The 19185-nt window shown below is 34.4% G+C and overlaps 2 protein-coding genes across 2 annotated transcripts; both read right to left on the reverse strand.

Annotated features, from left to right (window-relative positions):
* Window positions 1-3613: 3613 nt before the first annotated feature.
* On the reverse strand, window positions 3614-6125 carry LOC111012566 (uncharacterized). Its single transcript, XM_022286738.2, has 4 exons — window positions 5958-6125; window positions 5281-5751; window positions 5011-5190; window positions 3614-4927 (listed from the first exon to the last, which is right to left on the reverse strand). The coding sequence occupies exons 1-4, from the start codon at window positions 6073-6075 to the stop codon at window positions 3756-3758; spliced, it is 1941 nt and encodes a 646-aa protein (XP_022142430.1). The 5' UTR covers window positions 6076-6125; the 3' UTR covers window positions 3614-3755.
* Window positions 6126-14872: 8747 nt separating this feature from the next.
* LOC111012570 (lectin-like) lies at window positions 14873-16496 on the reverse strand. The gene is made up of 3 exons (XM_022286742.2): window positions 16184-16496; window positions 15385-15503; window positions 14873-15242 (listed from the first exon to the last, which is right to left on the reverse strand). Exons 1-3 carry the CDS (start codon window positions 16406-16408, stop codon window positions 14921-14923), a joined length of 666 nt encoding a protein of 221 aa, XP_022142434.1. The 5' UTR covers window positions 16409-16496; the 3' UTR covers window positions 14873-14920.
* Window positions 16497-19185: the final 2689 nt, after the last annotated feature.

Here is a 19185-nt window from a genome sequence, read left to right on the forward strand (position 1 = left end):
ATGATTGTCAAGAGTATAGTTTTTCAGTGTAGCTTGATTGTGAGATTTTTTCGATGCTCCCGATTTCTCCTCATCGCTCCATCTTCATTGGGGGTCGTCCACCCCTTCGTCTTTTAACAAAAATATGGATTCCACTCCTCGGCTCAACTTTTTCCTTCTAGGGACCATACAACCCCTATAGGATGTGAATATGGTTTAACGAAATAGCTTTATAAAAATTTTTAGTATTGTGGATCCGCTTTACTGTCGGCTGTGTGTTCTCAACCCACTTTTAGTATCGAAATGGGTTCCTTACAAGAAAGGATTACTTCTACCAAGGAAGGGTCCATAACGATTTGACCTATTATGCTCGTGCCACGGCATTTGCACCCAAGTTAAATAAATAAGTAAGATTTTTATAAATAATTAATTTTATCACAAATAAATTATAAACACATTTCAAGCATTATAATTAATTTTAATGTAAAGATGCATAATAAACATGAATAACAAATTTTTGACAATTAATTTCATGTAATTTATGATAAAAAAAATTAATTACAAAAATTAAATAGAAAAATATTTTACAGAGATAGGTTTAAAATCAAAATTCATTTGGGACCATTGGATCTTCAAATGTTTAAAATGAAGGGTGGAGATCTAATTGTAATATAATAATAATAATAATATATTAAAAAAATAAACCTCCATAAGTCCCGACCGCCAGAACCTCTTTTAAATTATTTTTTTTTTTTAAATTTTAATCAAATCTGTTCTTTTGTCTTTACGGTAACATCTGTTTTTTCAATTTTCCTTTTTCCTTTTTAATTTCATTTTCTTTCCTTTCTTTTCTTTTTTGTTTTAAATCCATTATTTTCCTTTCTTTTTCATTCTCTCTTTTCTTTTCAATTTCTTTTTCTCTTTTGTTTTTCTTTTTGAATAATACGTTATGCCACATGTCATCATTTCACTGGTCAACGTCCGTCACGTTATCCGCTTGGATATTTTTCCTTCAAGCTTGTTTTAATCATAACTTTTTCGTTTGAGTTTCGATTTGGGTAATTAAAAAATCTCTGAAATTGTTGTATCAGGCTCTATGATGTGGACACTCCAAAACAACTAAAATTTTCGATAAACAAAATTAGATTTGTTATCATCCAAAATATTAATTAATTTGAGATTAAGGACCAAAAACAAACATGAAGGTGACCTAGATTAATCAACCTTTAAAATAAAAAGATCATAAGAGAGAATAAAATAAAAAAGCTAAGAAGAAGAATAAACCTCGAATTGTGGTGGGAAATAAGTGAAAAAATTTATTTTATAGTTCTAAGAAATAAAGAGAGAGATTTTGCTACCTATAAATATTCTATGATTAAACACTACTAAATGAGGATGATAAAAACTTTTTATATTCTAATATTTTAAATGTAAAATTAAGTAGAATTTCAAAGGACAAACAGAGAGAAAAAGATAATGAATTTGAGAGAGAGACAAAGGTGAGAATTTAGATATAAGTGGGGAAAGAGAGAGTAAAATATGAGAGACAGATAGTCCAAGGGGAAGAGACGAAGTATGAAGAGAGTAAAAGATAGGTTTGAATGACAAAATTGTCATAAAACTAATAAAGAAAATGTTTGCTAACACAGTGTGTTTTTTATATAGTATATACTATACATTTGATTGATGACCTATACCATTTATAATTAATTCTTCAGTTGAATTATTGTACTAATTAATTACAATTAAAAGTTGATACAATTTTATTAAATACATTTGTTTTGAATTTAACTTTTATAAACTAACAACGATTAATTATTTAAAATTAACTCGGGTTAAACTGGTTGAAAGTTGATTTTGATTAATTTCAATACTCTGCAATTAATTAAAAGCAATGAATCATTGCAAACATGAGCTTAGTTTTTTACGATACAAGAACTTGGTTCACCTTCAAGGATGATGTTGTCAAGATAACGAGGTAGTCCTGGTTTATTATTAATTACCCAATGGAAAACTTAGTAATATTCTCCATAGAAACTCCAATTCGACGAGAGTACTATCATGGAAGCAAAGATTTCATATTGGGGGTTGCTTGCTTATCTGAATGAAGAATGTGAGAGGCAAATAATTCAAAGAAATTATGTGAAGATTTGCAATATAATTGAAACTTGTTTCTAACCAAGTAGCTAGTCCCCATGTGTAAAAAAAAAAAAAAAAAAATTTAAGACCATTAATTCTTTAGGGTAAAATGTACGTTTAGTCCCTAAAGTTTCAAAAAGTGACCGTTTAGTCCCAACCTTTCGAAAATGGTTCTAAAAGGTCCCTAAAATTAAACTTTTTTTAGTGCGACCAATGAAATGCTGATGTTATTCACAGAAAACTGACGAGGGTTATAAAATGGATGTTTATTAAATTTATATTATTTTTTAAACTTATGTACAAAATCAATTGTCAAACTTAATAAATTGGAAGGAAAATTCTAAATCAGTCCAATTCTTCTCGTATTTACCCCTTTCCACTTTCTTCATCCTTGCTATGGCTCCCTAGCTACAAGAACATTCTCCCCAGACATGGCTTCATTTCCATCCTCGTCTCGGAATGTCGGAATTGATGGAACTACCCCTACCTAGAATCTGGATCTTCTCAACTTCACGCTCAATGGGAACCCCCGGTATCCACGTCTTTAGAATTAAATTCGATGTGTTTATGCCAATCAAGAATATTCAACGACCCCAACGAAAATCAGGTGTGGGAATCGATTTTAATTCCTTGACCACTAATTACTTCATCGATGACCGTGGGTTTTGGTCGGGCGACGGCCCGATTCTTAAAGAAATTGGCGGTCTCTCATTTGCTGGGTAAATATACGCTGCATATATAAATTATGTAATACTAGCAAACAGATTAAAGAAACTCTCCTTTGTTGGTTAAATATACACTGCATATATAAACTGTATAATACTAGCAAAAAGATTACAACATAACTGGCTATAAACGATACAGATACTGACAACTTAATAAATACTCAAACTTGATAAATATAGTCGAGACATGCTTCAATAGCGCTGACCTGAAGACAATTATTCGCTCTGCACAAGTTGCCGACAGAATACAGCGATCGTCTTAGTAGGATACAACGACTAACCCCAGTAGAACAATAACCTCAAACTACTCGAATCTGACAGAACTCTTAGATACTTGCTCTCAACAAAAACAAGAACAACACCACAAAAGAAGAGAGAATTCTTGTGAGAGGAAGATGAACTGAAATGAGAAAACTTGATATGTCAAATGAGAAAACTTGATACGCAAAAGGAGGAAAACCACAACTATTCCAACCATGTAAATCTATCACACAAAATTAAACACAGGTAACATTTTTAAATATGTAATTAACACATAAAGGTAAAAAACTTCTCAAAAAACTTAAGTTTAACATCATAATTAAATTCCTCAATTTCATTCAAAATTCACTTTCTTTTGCACATTAAAAATCCAACATCCTTCTCACCGTGCACAATAACTTATTTTTCGGGAAATTTAGAATTCTTTCTTCCAGTTTACGAGTGTGATGATGAATTTTGTAGAGTTTGTTGGAGAAAGAGGAGAGAGAAAGAGGAGAAGTGGGGAGAGATTGAAATAAAATGCCACGTAATTTTAAAAATGATATAAATTTGATCTAGGGATCAAACTGTCACTTTTTGAAATTGAGAAAACCTATCCCCAGACTTTCACGTACTAAAAAATTATTCTGGCATGAAATTACGATAACATTCTCACAAGTAAGTATTTTGAAAAATGTCGATCCACAGCTTAAATTGAAGTGCACCAAAGCAAGGAATTGGAACCATCATCATCGCACCAATCATCATGGGAATTGAAATAGTAGCCTTATTGTAGAGAAGAAAGAAGGTTGCACTAAAGGTGACGAACATGCACACAATGGAGATGAACAGCGAGCTGAGTCCCAAAATTAATTTAGCTGGCAAAGAGTGCAAGAAATCTTCTTCTGTGTAGCGTGAAGTTAGGATAGACAAGAAAATCAAAATAGAAGTTGAGGATGAGATCAAAGCGGTCGCATCGGATAAGATGAACACGGTGAACCAGATGTTTGGTTGAAAAATAGGAGTGCCTGTCTTATCATAATTGCCGGGAATCGTGAAGGCTGCAGCGAAAACTACGGTAGCGATGAGAGTTGAAACAACCATACAAGAGTTTGCTGTGTTTTGCATCCATTTCTCGCCCTCTGTCAGTAGATCCTTGTGTTCTTTCGTGAATAATTGGCGTGGTGTTAACTTGCTTTTTTGCTCTTCAGAGGATATTTGATGTGACGTTATCATTAACTTTTTGTTGTCGTCGAGCCGTAGTAGATCTTCGTGTTCTTCCGTGCATGGTGTTGACTTTTTGCTGTCTTCGCATTTGACCTCGACTAGTAGCTCTTTGTGTTCTTCCTTTTTCGTGTCTTTGCATTTGGCCTCGAGTTGGGAAACTGGAACTACCTTCTCAATTTCATTGAACCAAATCAATTCACGTTGCATTTGAAGAGCTGCTCCGGAGACCTTGTTGAGATGATGAGGAGCAGCTAGTTTGGCAACCAAATACATTATGTCGTTATTATTCTCAGAAGTGTTTTTTACTAGGAAGTCATTGAGCCAACCCACGTCATATAACAGCTTCCACACAACTTCAAGTCGATTCTCAATAGCTATATGAAGTATGGTCGTAGCATCAACATCTTTTTCCCATAAAATCTCTGGGAAAAACCGAAACACCTGAACCAGAAACTCAGCATTTCCTGCCTTTGCAGCCACATGCAATAAATTCGGTTTGCTAATCAACTTTACAACATCCTCGTATGTTGAAAAATACGAAGCATATTCAAACAACGATTGCAGTAATCTAGTAGCTGCTTCCTGCGTCATATCTTTTTTGTACAACCCCTTTATAGCTGTCGTCAAAAACAAAAATTAAAAATTAAAAATTTAGGATGATCCTAATTTGTCAAACATGATCCGATCCATCAAAGCATACCTTTAACTATGCGCACTTTCCAACTGGTTGCGGGCATCCAGCTATCCCTGCCTATTGGTTTTCTGGCCATCACCTCGAATGGAGTCTCGCCATCATCTCCGCTATGGTCACCATTCTTCTTCTTGCATTTCCTAGTCGCTAAATAATTTACGTCCGATTCAAGAATTTCCAAACTTATATCTGATCAGCAGGAAACGCGAGATTAGAATTGTACGAACGAGAAAATTAAATACTTGCGTCGCACATATTATATTATATTGTTTGAGTTACCATATAATTCGCTGTTTAAGGTGGCGTTGAAAATGTGAACCTGTTCTTCTACTGGTAGCTCGTGGAAAATAGTTTTGGACAAGAGGTAGTGAGCCATGTCTCTACGCTTGAACAATACTGCTATGAGGAGGGGAGTTTTTTGGTCTGAGGAGCCACACTTGGATGGAAGATCTTTGTCCATGGCCACCATGAGCCTAGCAATTTCTGTGACTCCTGATGCAGCGGCAAAGCAGAAGGCAGTGTATCCATCTTTGTTGCGTATGATCAAGTCATCCGGCTTCATTTTGTGGAGCAGATGCTTCACGAAACTTGTGTGCTGGGCTTTCACAGCAACATGAAGAATGGTGTCTCCGTTTGCTGTTAACTTAGCGCGAACCAAGTTCTTTTCCTGCCCGGCCTCGTCTATCAGTTTTTTGGCATACGTCCACTGACCATTCAATGCAAATTCTCGTAGAAGAATTTTTCCTCGATCTGTACTTGGTAAAAATCTCGTAAGATTCCAAGTCACCTAACAAAAAGTTTATAATAAACACGGATATCTCCTCCCTTGGTTTCAAAGATCATTTTTTAAGTGGAAAAGAATAAACCAGAGGCTGACCAAACTTAATTTAACAGAAAATAACATCTATATAAAAAAAATATGAAATTTTAAAAATGAAAAAGTTTTTTATTTTTACCTTCATTCTTGAAGTCCAAGAGCCGACCCGGAAGTAGCTTATGAAACTTTTGAGTAGCTGTGGGTAGCCGTGGGCTGTCGTCGTCGGTAGACGTGGTAGAACGAAATAATCGTCCCATGGAAACCAGGTATGGTTAATTACGTTGCTGCCCTGCGAGATGAATGAACTGCAAAATGAACCGCAGAGTATTTGTAGGAAGCAGATGGAGGTCCTTTATGCCTTCAAAAGTGCAAAAAGGAAAACAAATAATGGAAAAATTATAAGCAAAGAATAATACTTTATTATTATTTTTTCCTTTGGAACTAGCCAAGAATAATACTTAACTTCTTGTCCATAGGTAGGTATATTAGAAAAAATCACACTTGAGAGAGAAAATAGGTTTTTTTTTTTTTTTTTTTTTTAAAGAAAATGTTTGGGTACGTACTTATCGATAAGACCTAACTCATTAGTTCTTCACAAGAAAATTATTATGCTTTGTTGATATATAGGTTAGTCATAAATGATTTTAAATTTCAAGATTTTTAAATGATGGAAATAATTTTAAATTCTTAATTGCATTCGGAACAAAATGAATTTTTTGATAACTTGAAATGATGTCGTGTAACCATCCTTAGATGGTGGAGTGAGGGAAAAGCCTCGGCTACGTGCTCCGCGAGGCTTGAATAATACCACCACACTCCTAGTAGTTGAAACCAAATGAATTTCAAATAGTTGAAATTAAAATTTATTATTTGAATGTTGGCCAGAAATGAAAAAGAGATTTACTTGGTGTCCCGAAGTGATATTGTATTAATAATAGTGGTTTTAATAATGAATAGGATGCTAATCCATATAAAAATTAAGTTGTTTAATCAAATGAAAGTAAAAAAATATATATTATTTAATAGATCACTATTATATATATTGGAAAAGGGACATAACACCATTAAAATAATTTTAATGTAGACTTTTAAAAGAATAAAAAAAAATTATTTTTTATATATTTTCAAATAAAAACAACCTCTTTTTGAAATAATATAAAAATAACATTTTTAAAAACAACTTTTATATATATATATATAACTTTTCTAAAATAATATAAAAATAACAACTTTTTCTTAAATAATTTTAAAATAACAACTTTCATATAAAAAAATATAAAAAATATAAGTAGTAAAAAAAAGAAAATCAATGCTTAAAGATTTAAATCCCAAGTCATATAAGAAAGAATCGAGAGGCCTACGCTACTAGGCCAAATAATATATTAAATTTGAGGGCAAGCAAATAATAGATATTTATAGCAAATCACGCATACCACGATATTAAGGAAGAATCAAGAGACATACACTATTGGCTCGTTTGGTAACGGTCTCATTTCCAGTTTCTCGTTTTTTGTTCTTGTTTCTATTTTTTTTTTTAGAATTAGAAACAGAAATATGTTTTGTAATCATTTCTATTTCTTATTTGTTGGAAAAAAGATATAGAAACAAAAATATGTTTGATAACTATTTCTGTTTCTTATTTTCATTTTTTTGCAACATCTTGTAGGTGATATTTGAACCTACTACAACCTATTGACCTAGAATATATACCTTACTCATGTTAACTAATTTTTATTTTTAGTTTGACAAAATTTAGTAAATATAATATAAAAAGATATAACATAGATTCGAAGAATAATATTTATTAAAGAAAATATAATTTAGAATATAAATTTCTTTGATATAAAAGTATCAATTATTAGCTTAAATAAAGACTAAAATTTCAAAATATTTTTAATTTTAAAAATAGAATTTTTTTTGTTTAATAAAATATAATAACTTTAAATGAAGAATAAATTATCAAAATATTGTAAGTTAAAAAATATAAAACATTAAAAAAGGAAAAAACAATGTATCCAAAAAATTTTTAATTTTAAAAATAGATTTTTTTTTGTTTAATAAAATATAATAACTTTAAATGAAGAATAAATTATCAAAATATTTTAAGTTAAAAAATATAAAACATTAAAAAAGGAAAAAACAATGTATCCAAAAAATTTTAATGTTAAAAATAGAACTTTTTTTGGTTTAATAAAATATAATAACTTTAAATGAAGAATAAATTATCAAAATATTTTAAGTTAAAAAATATAAAACATTAAAAAAGGAAAAAACAGTGTATTAGAGAAAATATAATTTAGAACTTGTTTTGATATAAAAGTATAAATTATTATTTTAAATAAAAAATAAAATTTTAATTTAGAAATAGAATATTTTTTGTTCAGAAAATATAATAATTTTAAATAAAAATATACTTTGAAGTAAAATTTTTAAATACGGTCAATTTAAAAAATAGGGAATTTTTTGTTTAAGAAAATATAATAGTTTTAAATCAAAATAAAATTTCGAAACATTTTAGATTATAAAAATATAAAATATAAAAAAAGAAAAAAAATAGTAAAATATTTGTAATTTAAAAAATAGGAAATTTTTTATTTAAGAAAATATAATAGTTTTAAATCAAAATAAAATTTCAAAACATTTTAGATTACAAAAATATAAAAAATATGAAAAAGGAAACAAAAAAAATAGTAAGTTGCGTGACTTGGTGGTCAAACACGGTACTTTTCATATAATGATAATCATATACACTAGAAGACCATTGAATGCGCTTTTAAAACTTGAGACAAATATATTATTTAAATTAAAAAAGCGTCTGGACACAAAATAAAGAAACAGAAACGGCAAAAACGAAACTACTTTTCGTAGTTTCAAAAAATTGGTCCATTTTTTGGAAACGTTTCTCAAAATTTAGAAAGAAGAAACAAGATTGGTTATCAAACATGTATGTTTCTCAAAAGATGAGAAACAGGAACAAGAAACATGAAACGAGAACGTTAACAAACGAGTCTTATGATGATAGGTGAAAAAGTTGTACATCTAAACTTCTAATTTTAAAAATTAAACTCTTAAAATTTGGTTAGAAATATCTTTTTTTACTATCTCCTCTCTTTCTACTTTCTCTCCTTGTTCTTCCTCTCTCTACTTTCTATTTCTAAAAATTAGATAGTTTTTTTTCTTGATCATCGTGATCAAGAATCATTGAATTTAAATTGAGAGTTGAAAAATGGAAATGAAATTGGGGTAAAAATAGGGAAAAAAAATCTTAAATTTGTTCCTACTTGGTGTCAAAATCGCACTTTAATGGAACTCGAAAACCGATTGTGTGACACTTCTTCCGCCCACAAGCAAGTTAGCCAATAAGAAATCGGATAGTCGGTGGCACAACAGCTATATGTTGCGACCTCCACCCCCATTCTCGGGAAAATGGTTTTGGAAAACAGGGTTAGAGAAAAAGATTTTGGAAAATGTTTGAAAACATTTTGGAAAGTTTGTTGTATGCTTGAATGCAAGAGAATAGATTAGCGGCAAGACAATATTACAATGCAATGTAGGGAAGATGACTAGGCGTTCCCCCTATGGTACATTCTATGGCATATTTGATCTGACAGTGTGTACGTGCAAAGTGGCGAGGAGTCACTCGCCACCAAAAGTACAATGAAAAGTAAACAACATACAAAACTAAATACATAACATAAAAGTATGTGGAAAGAGGTAGTTATGGGCATGCGACCACAGGCAACAGGCCTTGGACGAACATGACCATGCATGACATTTTCCCCCACTTAAAATGATTGACGTTTCTGTCAAACCATTGCTGCTCGAACTCTTCAATCTCTGCTACAGTTGTCTTCAGGTCTTCGACACGCTCCCAATTGATCTCTTCATTTGGAAGTCCTCTCCACTTGACTAAGAATTCATGTACGTCTATCCGTGGTTTTCCCACTCGGCTTGTTTTATTGGCGAGGATTAACTCAACTTCTTTGTCAACCTTGTTTGTCAATGTGACCGCTGGATGAGTTACCTCATTTTGTGTGGGGTCGATGGTATCCGGATGGTAAGACTTCAGGTTGCTCACATGAATCACTGGATGTATTTTCATCCACGAGGGTAGTTGTACCCTATATGATGTCTTGCCCACCTTCTGAAGGACGTTAATTAACCGGTCATTCGTATTTCAGTACAAGGCGCTGGTCTTTGTTCCCCCGGAAGCAAAGTTGTTCAGGTCTCAGCTTCACAAGAACTTGATCTCTTGCTCGGAACTCTAAAGGTCCGTGCTTCTTGTCCACACACTTTTTCATGTGTTTAGACGTCTTCTTGAGATATGCTCGAGCCACTTGTGTTGATTGTCGCCATTCTTTGGTGAAGTGGTAATCTTGAGGGCTCTTTCCCACATAAGGGTGATCAACAACATGATGCAACACAGGTTGTCTCCCACATACGATTTTAAAAGGGTGTTATTCTAACAATTGAAACATAACTGAGCCACGTCAAACATTTGTATCCAGTTATTTTACCGAGCGTCAATAAAGTGGCAGAGGTACTCTTTTAGCATACTGTTGAAACGCTCTATTTGACCATCTGTCTGTGGGTGATAGCTCGAAGATATGTTCAAATTAGAGCCTAGTAGGTGAAAGAGTTCTGTACAGAATGTCCCTGTGAATCGTCTGTCAATATCGCCCACAATGCTTTCAGGGACTCCCTATAGTTTCACAACGTTTCTGAAAAATAATTGTGCAGTCATTTCGGCCGAGCACATCTTCGAAGTTGGGATGAAGATCCCATACTTAGAGAACCGGTCGACTATCATGAGGATTGCTTCTGTCTCCCCGAGTTTTAGTAGGTGGGTGATGAAGTCGAGAGACATGCTCTCCCATGGTCTTGATGGAACTGGTAGGGATTCTAGCAGGCCCGCAATCTTGGTTCACTCCACTTTGTCCTGTTGGCATATGAGACACATTTTAATATATTGCATCACGTCGTCTCTCAGATTGGGCCAATAGTAGCCTTTCTTTAGCAGGACATATGTTCTCTGCTACCCAGCGTGTCTTGCCCACATCGTGTCATCACACTCTCCCAGTAGGAACTTCCTCAAGTTCCCAGAACGGGGAATGTACAAACAGTTGCCTTTGGTGAAGAGGATGTCATTCTCGACCCAAAACTGCCAAGTCTTCCCTTCGTTGGCCAACTGAATAATCGCTTGAGCAGCTGGATCGTTATGTAAGTTCTCTTTGACGGTTTCACGAATGGATCCTGTCAATTTACTCACTTTCAAGTGAGCTAACATGCACCGGGTTGCAGGTTCACTCTTTCTACTGAGGGCATCTGCTGCTTGGTTCGCCCAACCTTGCTTATGTTCAAACTGAAAATCAAATTCGGCAAGGTATTCCTGCCATCTAACTTGCTTTGACGTTAACTTTGGTTGGTTGAAGAAGTGGCAGATTGAACTGTTGTTAGTCTTGACGACGAATTTGGCCCCTAGGAGAACCGTTCAAACTCCTTCCTTACTATCCTCTGTACATTAAGAAAATGGTTTGTGGGAACCATCTTAAACTGAGAGGGGCATCGAGAGATTGATAGAGATGTTCGCTAGAGTTTTCAAAACTCATTCAACAGACGACCGAGGAACCTAAGAGAAAAATGGGAGAACCTCCATTTTAAAAGGGAGCAACTTCCCCACTCACCACCTCCTGGTGGGAAGTGGGGGCGTTTCCTCCATTTTTTCTCTTAAACAAGACTTATAAAGCAATTGTGTGACACTTGCTTCCACCCACAAGCAAGTCAGCTAATAAGAAATCGGATAATCGGTGGCACAATGACTATATGTCCCAACCTCCACCCCCAATCTCGAGAAACGGTTTTGGAAAATGGGGTTAGAGAAAAAGGTTTTGAAAAACGTTTGAAAGCATTTTGGAAAGCTTGTTGTACGGTATGCTTGAATTCAAGAAAATAGATTAGTAGCAAGATATAAATATAACGCAATAATGTAGGGAGGATGACTAGGTGTACATGCCCTATAATACATTCTAAGGCATATTTGATCTAGCAGACATGTACGTGCAAAGTGGCGAGGAGTCACTCGCCACCAAAAGTACAAGGAAAAGTAAACAACATACAGAACTAAATACATGACATAAAAGTATGTGGAAAGAGGTTGTTATGGGCATGCGGGTACAAGCAACATGCCTTGTGTTACAAAGGCGAATTTCAGAATATTAGTGGCTTGGTTGACCGGACCAAGACCACAAGCATAAACGATGGGAAGGATCGACGTGTGACAAAACTGGTGACCGGAGCCAAGGTTGCACGACATTGCAGGCATGCAGGGTACAAGTTGCAGATGCTGAGCGTAGGGGGACGTTCAGAGGAGTCTTGGAGCTCGTTGTCATGTATGCGGAAGTAGTCCACTTTGCATACGAGTGACTGACACTGACCATGGGCGAGTCACGTGACACATAAGAGAGTTGTGTCGACATCGAGGCAACATGTACGAGATACAGACGGGCGCTGGGAAATGGCTGACAGCCTAAGACATGCGGACAACATGTAGGCCCACGAGTGGCCGAATGACCGATGCGCGTAGGTGGGGTGTATGGGTAGCTGAGGCAAAGAAGCAGGCATGCGAGGGCGAACATTCATAGGCGGCCGCATGTTAGGCCGGACACGCATGCAGGCGGTGTGTGTGGCCAGTGCACGCCCCAGGCAAACAGTCGGTTGGGAGCACGAGGAGGTAGGCGACCGAATGGAAAGCGCACACGCGTACACGTTGGGGCTCGTGTAGGCGGACATGAGGCAGCGGCATGGTTTTTTATACAAGTTGGTGGGCGGAACGTTTCTTATGGTGGGAAAGTCATGGATGCTAAATTTAGCATTCCTATAGTTACGAGGGAGGGTGGAGTCTCCACATTATACTCCAACACTCACTTGTTTAAATATTTGTAGTGCACTCTAAGTAAGCTAAACTTGGAGTGTCTAAAAATAGGTAGGTCGTTGCATGTATAAAAGATTAGCTTGAGTAGTGTTCAAGCGAATCCACTCCATTATTACACAAGTTGTATTTCTTTGCGTTGGAAGCTAATAAAAGCGAGGTAAGAAAATTGGGGGTGTTGCCCCTTCCAACTTTGTGTTGGCAGCCATTGAAGATCTTGTTCACCAAGGGCTGAGGTATGCAACCGTGGACCACGGAGTCGAAGTTTGCCCTCCTCGAACCTTATTGTATCCTTATATCACTTGTTTCTATTAACATTCATGGAGTTCTATCTCAGAACAAATTAACGATGAGAAGAGTATCCCATTTATATTATAATTAACTATTGTTAGGTCTCATTATCTTTACAATGTGAGATCCTTAACAATTTTACCAAAAATCTGTCATCAATTTTCCCTTGATTATTTCAGAGCACTTGCCATGATTTGCAAAGAGATTCTTAAACGTGCACATTGGCCACTTAGTGAAGTGTGTTCACCATAGAGTGAAAAAGAAACACTTAGTTCGTTTTCTAGATAAACGCGTATTTGCATTAAGTACTAAATATTTCGAACTATAGAGTGGTGTCTAATTGGTCTTTGAAGTTTTAGAAGGGACACTTCTGTAACTCTTTGAGATTTAAACAATTGTTCAAAATAATTCTTCAATTAAATTGTTCATTAGTTGACTAACACAGAAACGATGCGGTGTGATAAAGTGAACTTTTTAAGTGTCAAATTTTATATTATTTTAAACTTAGTAGCTTTTTTTTTCTTCCCCTTCGACCTTTTTCTTCCCTGCTCATTTCTTCCACGACGGTTTATGAGATTTGATTTCTTCCTTTTGATTTTGATGCTAAATTATTGAGCTCGATTAATTGATCAATTTGTGAAATTACTTTGGGATTTGAGAGATTTTCATTTGCGAAAATGGATTGGAAATTAGAGGAAAAGAGAGAAACCGCCCTGCAAGAGAGAAGTAAGGAGAAAGGAAGAAGAAAAAGATCACGAAGGAAATGAAAAAAAAAAAAACAACTAAGTTTAAAATAATATAAAATTTGAGATATTGTTTAAAAATTGTCACTTCTCGCCAAAGTGAGGATAGCTCCGTGATAATTGACATATATCTCCAACTAAGAGGTTGTGAGTTCGAAATGCTTCAAAAATTGACGCTACGAGTTTGTGACCTGGAGCAGCCGACTTTCTTCCACGGAGGAGAAAAATGGAGTCGCAACAAGTATTTGATTATAGGGTGTTATTGGCCACCCAAAATGCATTGACAAGCTGATCTGTATAAAAAGATTTAGGTTCGAGGGTCGTTTGTGTAGGGAGAATGTATTAGCACCCCATAACCCTCGTCAATGAACGATAATTTATTTTTCATATTATTTTCAAGAAAATGACCTTAAAAAAGATTTTATATTTATTTTTAAATGTCTCACGTTTTATTGATCGTAAATAATGAACAATAATTATGAGTGACCTAAAGCCATTGAGAAAATTTGTTTTTTTTGAATTTAAATTGGCCTCCCAAAATAAATTCAATATCAGGGAATCGACCTCTCGAATTCTCCAATCCAAATTTTTAGAAAATATTAAAATAAGATTTAGAAAAAAAATTAATTTTTTGACTTTTAGAAATTTCACTGAGTGCTTTTAAAAATGTCAACTTTTTAGGAGGAATTGCCTTTATAATTTTTTTTTTCATTTAAATGTTTTTTTTACAGCATAATTTTCCTTATGCAATAAGATTTACAGAATGGAAATATGTTTTTATTTTTTAAAGAAAAGATATTTATTTGCTTCAAAATATGACTTTTTTTAAAGAAAAAAATGCAAACAATTTTGTATGAGTATTTCAATTATTTTTCTAAACCAAACTGAAGATAAATGAGAAAACAACTAAAAATCATATTAATATCAAATCTTGGCCTCTCAAGATATTGATTTTACCTTGAAGAATCCAAATAGATCGGCCACCCAATATTTCGAGGTTAAAAACCTTTGATAAAATTAAAAAATCTCCACCGAGTGATATCGCTATGAAAATTACATAATATATACATATTCGTCAAAATATTATAGGCATATTCTAACTAAACATGTTTAAAAAAGTTGGACCAATCAAATGTGATGTTACAAGGAACGATAGTATAAAACTAGAAATAGAGATAAATGAATAAAAAAAGAACAAAAAAACAAAAGAAAATAAGCAAAGAAAAAGTAGTCACACCGCCCTCGTGGCTTCTCCTCCATGTCTTCTTTGCGCTCTTGCTTGCTCCCATCTGGCCTCTTGAGCCTTATGTTCACTGGAACATCCCATCCGTAGGCTGGATCTTTGATCATCACCACAAATGCTGCCTCGTACCATGCTCCTGGTGAGAGCTCAGATGCCTTGATCTTCCCATGGATTTCAAGCCAACACACGTTTACAAGCTCTATGGCTTCAATTGGGTTACTACAAGAAAATAATTTTGATTTTCGTTTTTTAGTTCAGCGATGGGAGATTGAATCATAGACCTTTTGGATGATCTTAAAATGTCTTATCTATTCGAGCTATGTTCGGACGAATTTAACTGAAAAGTTAAAGAGTGTCATACCTTGACTCTTCCATGGCTTTCCATTTCCAGTACTTGCTCTCTTCAGACCAAGTTATTGAGAGAGCTCTTGGAAATAACATGAAACAGTTACTGTTTGACTTCTTATCCATCCAATATTTCTGCAATTGTATTCAAAACAATGAAGAAAGTGTGAAGTTGTGTGTATTGAAATCTCTCTTATTCGTTTACTCAATTATATAAAAACTAATTAACAGCTCTTAGATGTAGCACAAGATTTTCTTTCCTCTCTCTATCTCTAAATCCGATAGTACTTCGTTGAAATGACAACTTATAATATATTTAACTGATTAAGGCATTAATAACATTTCTCAAAAGGGTATAGGTTTAAACTTTGATCTCACCCTACATAATGTACAGTTCTAAAAAAAGCACATGCATGATATTTATATATATGGTATTAGGTTTATTTTCTTTGGTTAAATTATAAACTGGTTATTGAATTCTTTCAAAATTATATCTATTTAGTCCCTCCACTTTAAAAATTTTCAAATAAGGACTTTTGCATTTAAAATATTGTTGAATAGTTCACTATTATGTCGTAACATTATCATTAATTTTATCAATGATCTAATAATATTTTTATACAGGCTGACTTTATAATTTAAAGATTACGTGGTAGACTGATATTAAACTGGTTCAGCCATTTGATAATGTAATCATTAGACTAAACAAAATTACAAAATTGAAAGTAAACATCTATGACATTATTTTCGGAAGTTGAGAAAACTTATAATTTTAAACTCTTTAAAGTTTATATATCTATGATAATTTTATTTACCTTTGTTCTTTTGTTCAAGAAGATTCCAGCATGGAGTTGATCATGAAGCTTATCCATGGAGGATCTGTCCACTGCGGAGTCTGCATCTTTCAGAATAGCTTCCAACCCATGACCCAGTTGCTTCACTTCTGCCACCTTTGCTCCGCCGTGGCTGGCGGCGCTGCCAGTGGCTGGCGGTGGCGGCTGCGACTGTGCAGCCTGCTCTTCTGACCACCCAGAGCCCATTTTTTTTTCTCTTTTTCTATCACACAGTCCGATCAAAAAAGGGTTGGAGTTTCAGCTCTGACTTTATAGGGATTAATCAAATTTTTAAAAAAATATATTATTTCATTTCATTCTCGAAATTGAAATGGTGATATATGAACGTTCATGGAATCTATTCTCTTTTGTTTGTTTATACAAGATATTTGGGGAGAAGGGCTTAGAATAAATTTGCAAAAAAAAAAAAAAAAAGGAAAAAGGGCCAAGAATCTTTAAAATGAACCATCCATTAATTTATTATTCTTTTTGGTGTATGATATTGAAAAGAATTCTTTTAAAAGATATATGTGTGTTCAAAATGAATTTTATGAGGAGAACTATATTCCATTCTTAAAATAAATTAGAAAAGAAAAAAAAAATCATGGGATTGGAAGAAGGCATCTTTAAATGCTTGGTGCAATATGATAAGATAAGGTGCTGAGAGAGTTGAAAATGAAATGATGGTCTCTTTAATTAATTTCCCTTCCAACCAATTCATCTACTCTCAAGTTCTAAGAAGGCCCTTGTGAATGTTGGGGATGGTGAGTGTTTGATATGAAATTATTTTGGATTTGTATCTCACTTGGGTCTTTTAATTTTTACTAATTATTCCAACAAATCTTATAAAATAGAAAGGATTCGGCGAAGCCTGCCGAACTAAAAAATTATACACCAATATGATGCTCTCATGCTTAAGTCAGAACTATATTTATGGGGAGCGCAACCAGTTTTTTTGTAGCATTACTTTGATGGGTCAATAGGACAGAGTTCCTTGGGGAACTCAAATTTAGCTTTAGACGATCCTATGATCTAAGAAGTCTCCCAACTCGGAGGCGTCTACGGGCCAATTTTATTCAGACCTGAGCCTGGTTGGCCTAAAACGATGAGCGACCTTGTTGGCCATTCAAATGGCTTAATTTTACCCGTAACAATTTCTAAATTTTCAAACATTTTCTAAATTTTATTACTAAGATATGTCAATCTGCAAGATTCAAACTCAATTCTTCAGTTGGGTTCCAGTTATAGATATGTCTACTTGTAAATGTGTGAGCATTTTGAGCAGCCTGCTTTATAAAGAACTTTTGTCTTGACTGCAAAGGTTTTTAGTTTGAGATAGTATTGTTAATTTTCTACTTTCTAGACATACATCATACCTAGATTTGGGGACAATTTTATATCATCATTAATTGTTTTTAGTTTAACTTTTTGAAATGTCTATATCGTCCCGATGATAATTTGATGTCATAATGTACTAATTCTTTTTGAACCATCAAAGTACTGGTTTGGTTTTATACCTACTCATTAGTTCATCTTGAAATCCCTTCTAATATATGGAGGATATGTTGAGTTTTAATTATCATCATTTGCTTTTAGAATCCTGCGGCAGAATTTTTAAAGTTTATTCCTCTGTTTTATCATTACCATGTGTGTAATACAATAAGTACAAGTTGTCTAACCTCTTTATTCATCCCGATGGGACTAAGAGATTTAGCTTTGGTTTAGAATTTGGCAGCGCTAAGAAAAATAGTAGCAAAATGAGTTTCAATGGAATTTCTTGATGAATTACTAAATCCCGAAAGGTTCTTTTAAACATACACAGAAAGAATTTCAATGGCATTTTTCCATCTAAGGTAAAATGCTTCAATCAACAGAATCTTACAAGGCATTATTCCTTCTAAGGATTATGCTCAACGGTCAAATAAAATTAAGCAAAGAATAAGGCTAATTACACAAGGAACTGGGCTGTAACAAATAAGGTATCACGTTGCACTATAATTGCAGCAATAATTAAGGAAGATTCTGATTTAGAGAGAGATGATTACTATCACCTCTTAGTTGGCTATTTCATTGCTGATTTCATGGCTGATTTTGTTATTTAACAGCTGGGGTCTAGTTGGCTGCTTTGGATGTTAATAAGGTGGCGTCATTGTGGCTGCTTTGGGTGTTGACGAGATGGTGCCGTTGTTGTGTTCTTTATCATCGTTTCTCAAACTTATGGTAGTGGTTGAACCAACGCCAAGTTTGCCTAGTAATTCCTTGAACACGGCCTTGTAAGTGACTTGGTCAGAATGTCTGCGAGTTGTTTTCTGGAGGGAACATATTTAGTGATGAGGAGTCCAAGTGCCACCTTTTCACGGACAAAATGATAATCCAACTCTATGTGTTTTATCCTAGCATGAAAAACTGGATTAATGGACATATAGGGAGCACTCATATTGTCACAGTATAATTGTGGAGTTTTTAGTAAGGGAATTCCAAATCCATGTGAGTTCAGCTGTTGTGCTGGCCATGACGTGATATTCAGTCTCTGAACTTGATCAAGCAATAGTAGGTTGCTTCTTGGATGACCACGAGATGCAGTTTGCTCTAAAGAATATGCAAAATCCTGTCGTGCTACGACGAGTCAGAGGACATCCGCCCCGATCTGCATCACAAAAAACCATATAAATTAGTGGAGCTATGTTTATAAAGAGTGATTCCATGATCCATTGTTCCTTGGACGTAGCGTATGATTCTTTTCACAGCCTTGAAGTCTTTAGTCATTGGATTTTGGAGTTGTTGACACACTCGATTTACTGAGTGCACGATGTTAGGTCGAGTGAGGGTCAAATACTATAAATATCCTACAATGCTTCGATATAGCTTCGCATCAGTAGGTTGATTATCATTTGGTGAAGCTTGAGTGGATGTGGCTATTGGTGTGCTCACGGAGGATGCTTCTAGCATTTTAGTCTTCTTTAGGAGCCTGTTTTAACCCAAGC

The sequence above is a fragment of the Momordica charantia genome (genome assembly GCF_013281855.1).
Source record: "Momordica charantia cultivar OHB3-1 chromosome 3 unlocalized genomic scaffold, Mcharantia_2.0 BLBB01000003.1, whole genome shotgun sequence".
In the NCBI taxonomy this organism is placed as follows: Eukaryota; Viridiplantae; Streptophyta; class Magnoliopsida; order Cucurbitales; family Cucurbitaceae; genus Momordica; species Momordica charantia.

Bases quoted from the DNA above. Each gene is read 5' to 3' on its own strand.
- LOC111012566 (XM_022286738.2), bottom strand. From the start codon at position 6,075: ATGGGACGATTATTTCGTTCTACCACGTCTACCGACGACGACAGCCCA. The intron at 5,752-5,957 runs GTAAAAATAAAA...TACCAAGTACAG, and splicing joins CTTGGACTTCAAGAATGAAG to ATCGAGGAAAAATTCTTCTA. The intron at 5,191-5,280 runs GTAACTCAAACA...CCTGCTGATCAG, and splicing joins CTTAAACAGCGAATTATATG to ATATAAGTTTGGAAATTCTT.
- LOC111012570 (XM_022286742.2), bottom strand. From the start codon at position 16,408: ATGGGCTCTGGGTGGTCAGAAGAGCAGGCTGCACAGTCGCAGCCGCCA. The intron at 15,504-16,183 runs GTAAATAAAATT...ATACAATTGCAG, and splicing joins TCTTGAACAAAAGAACAAAG to AAATATTGGATGGATAAGAA. The intron at 15,243-15,384 runs GTATGACACTCT...ATTTTCTTGTAG, and splicing joins AAAGCCATGGAAGAGTCAAG to TAACCCAATTGAAGCCATAG.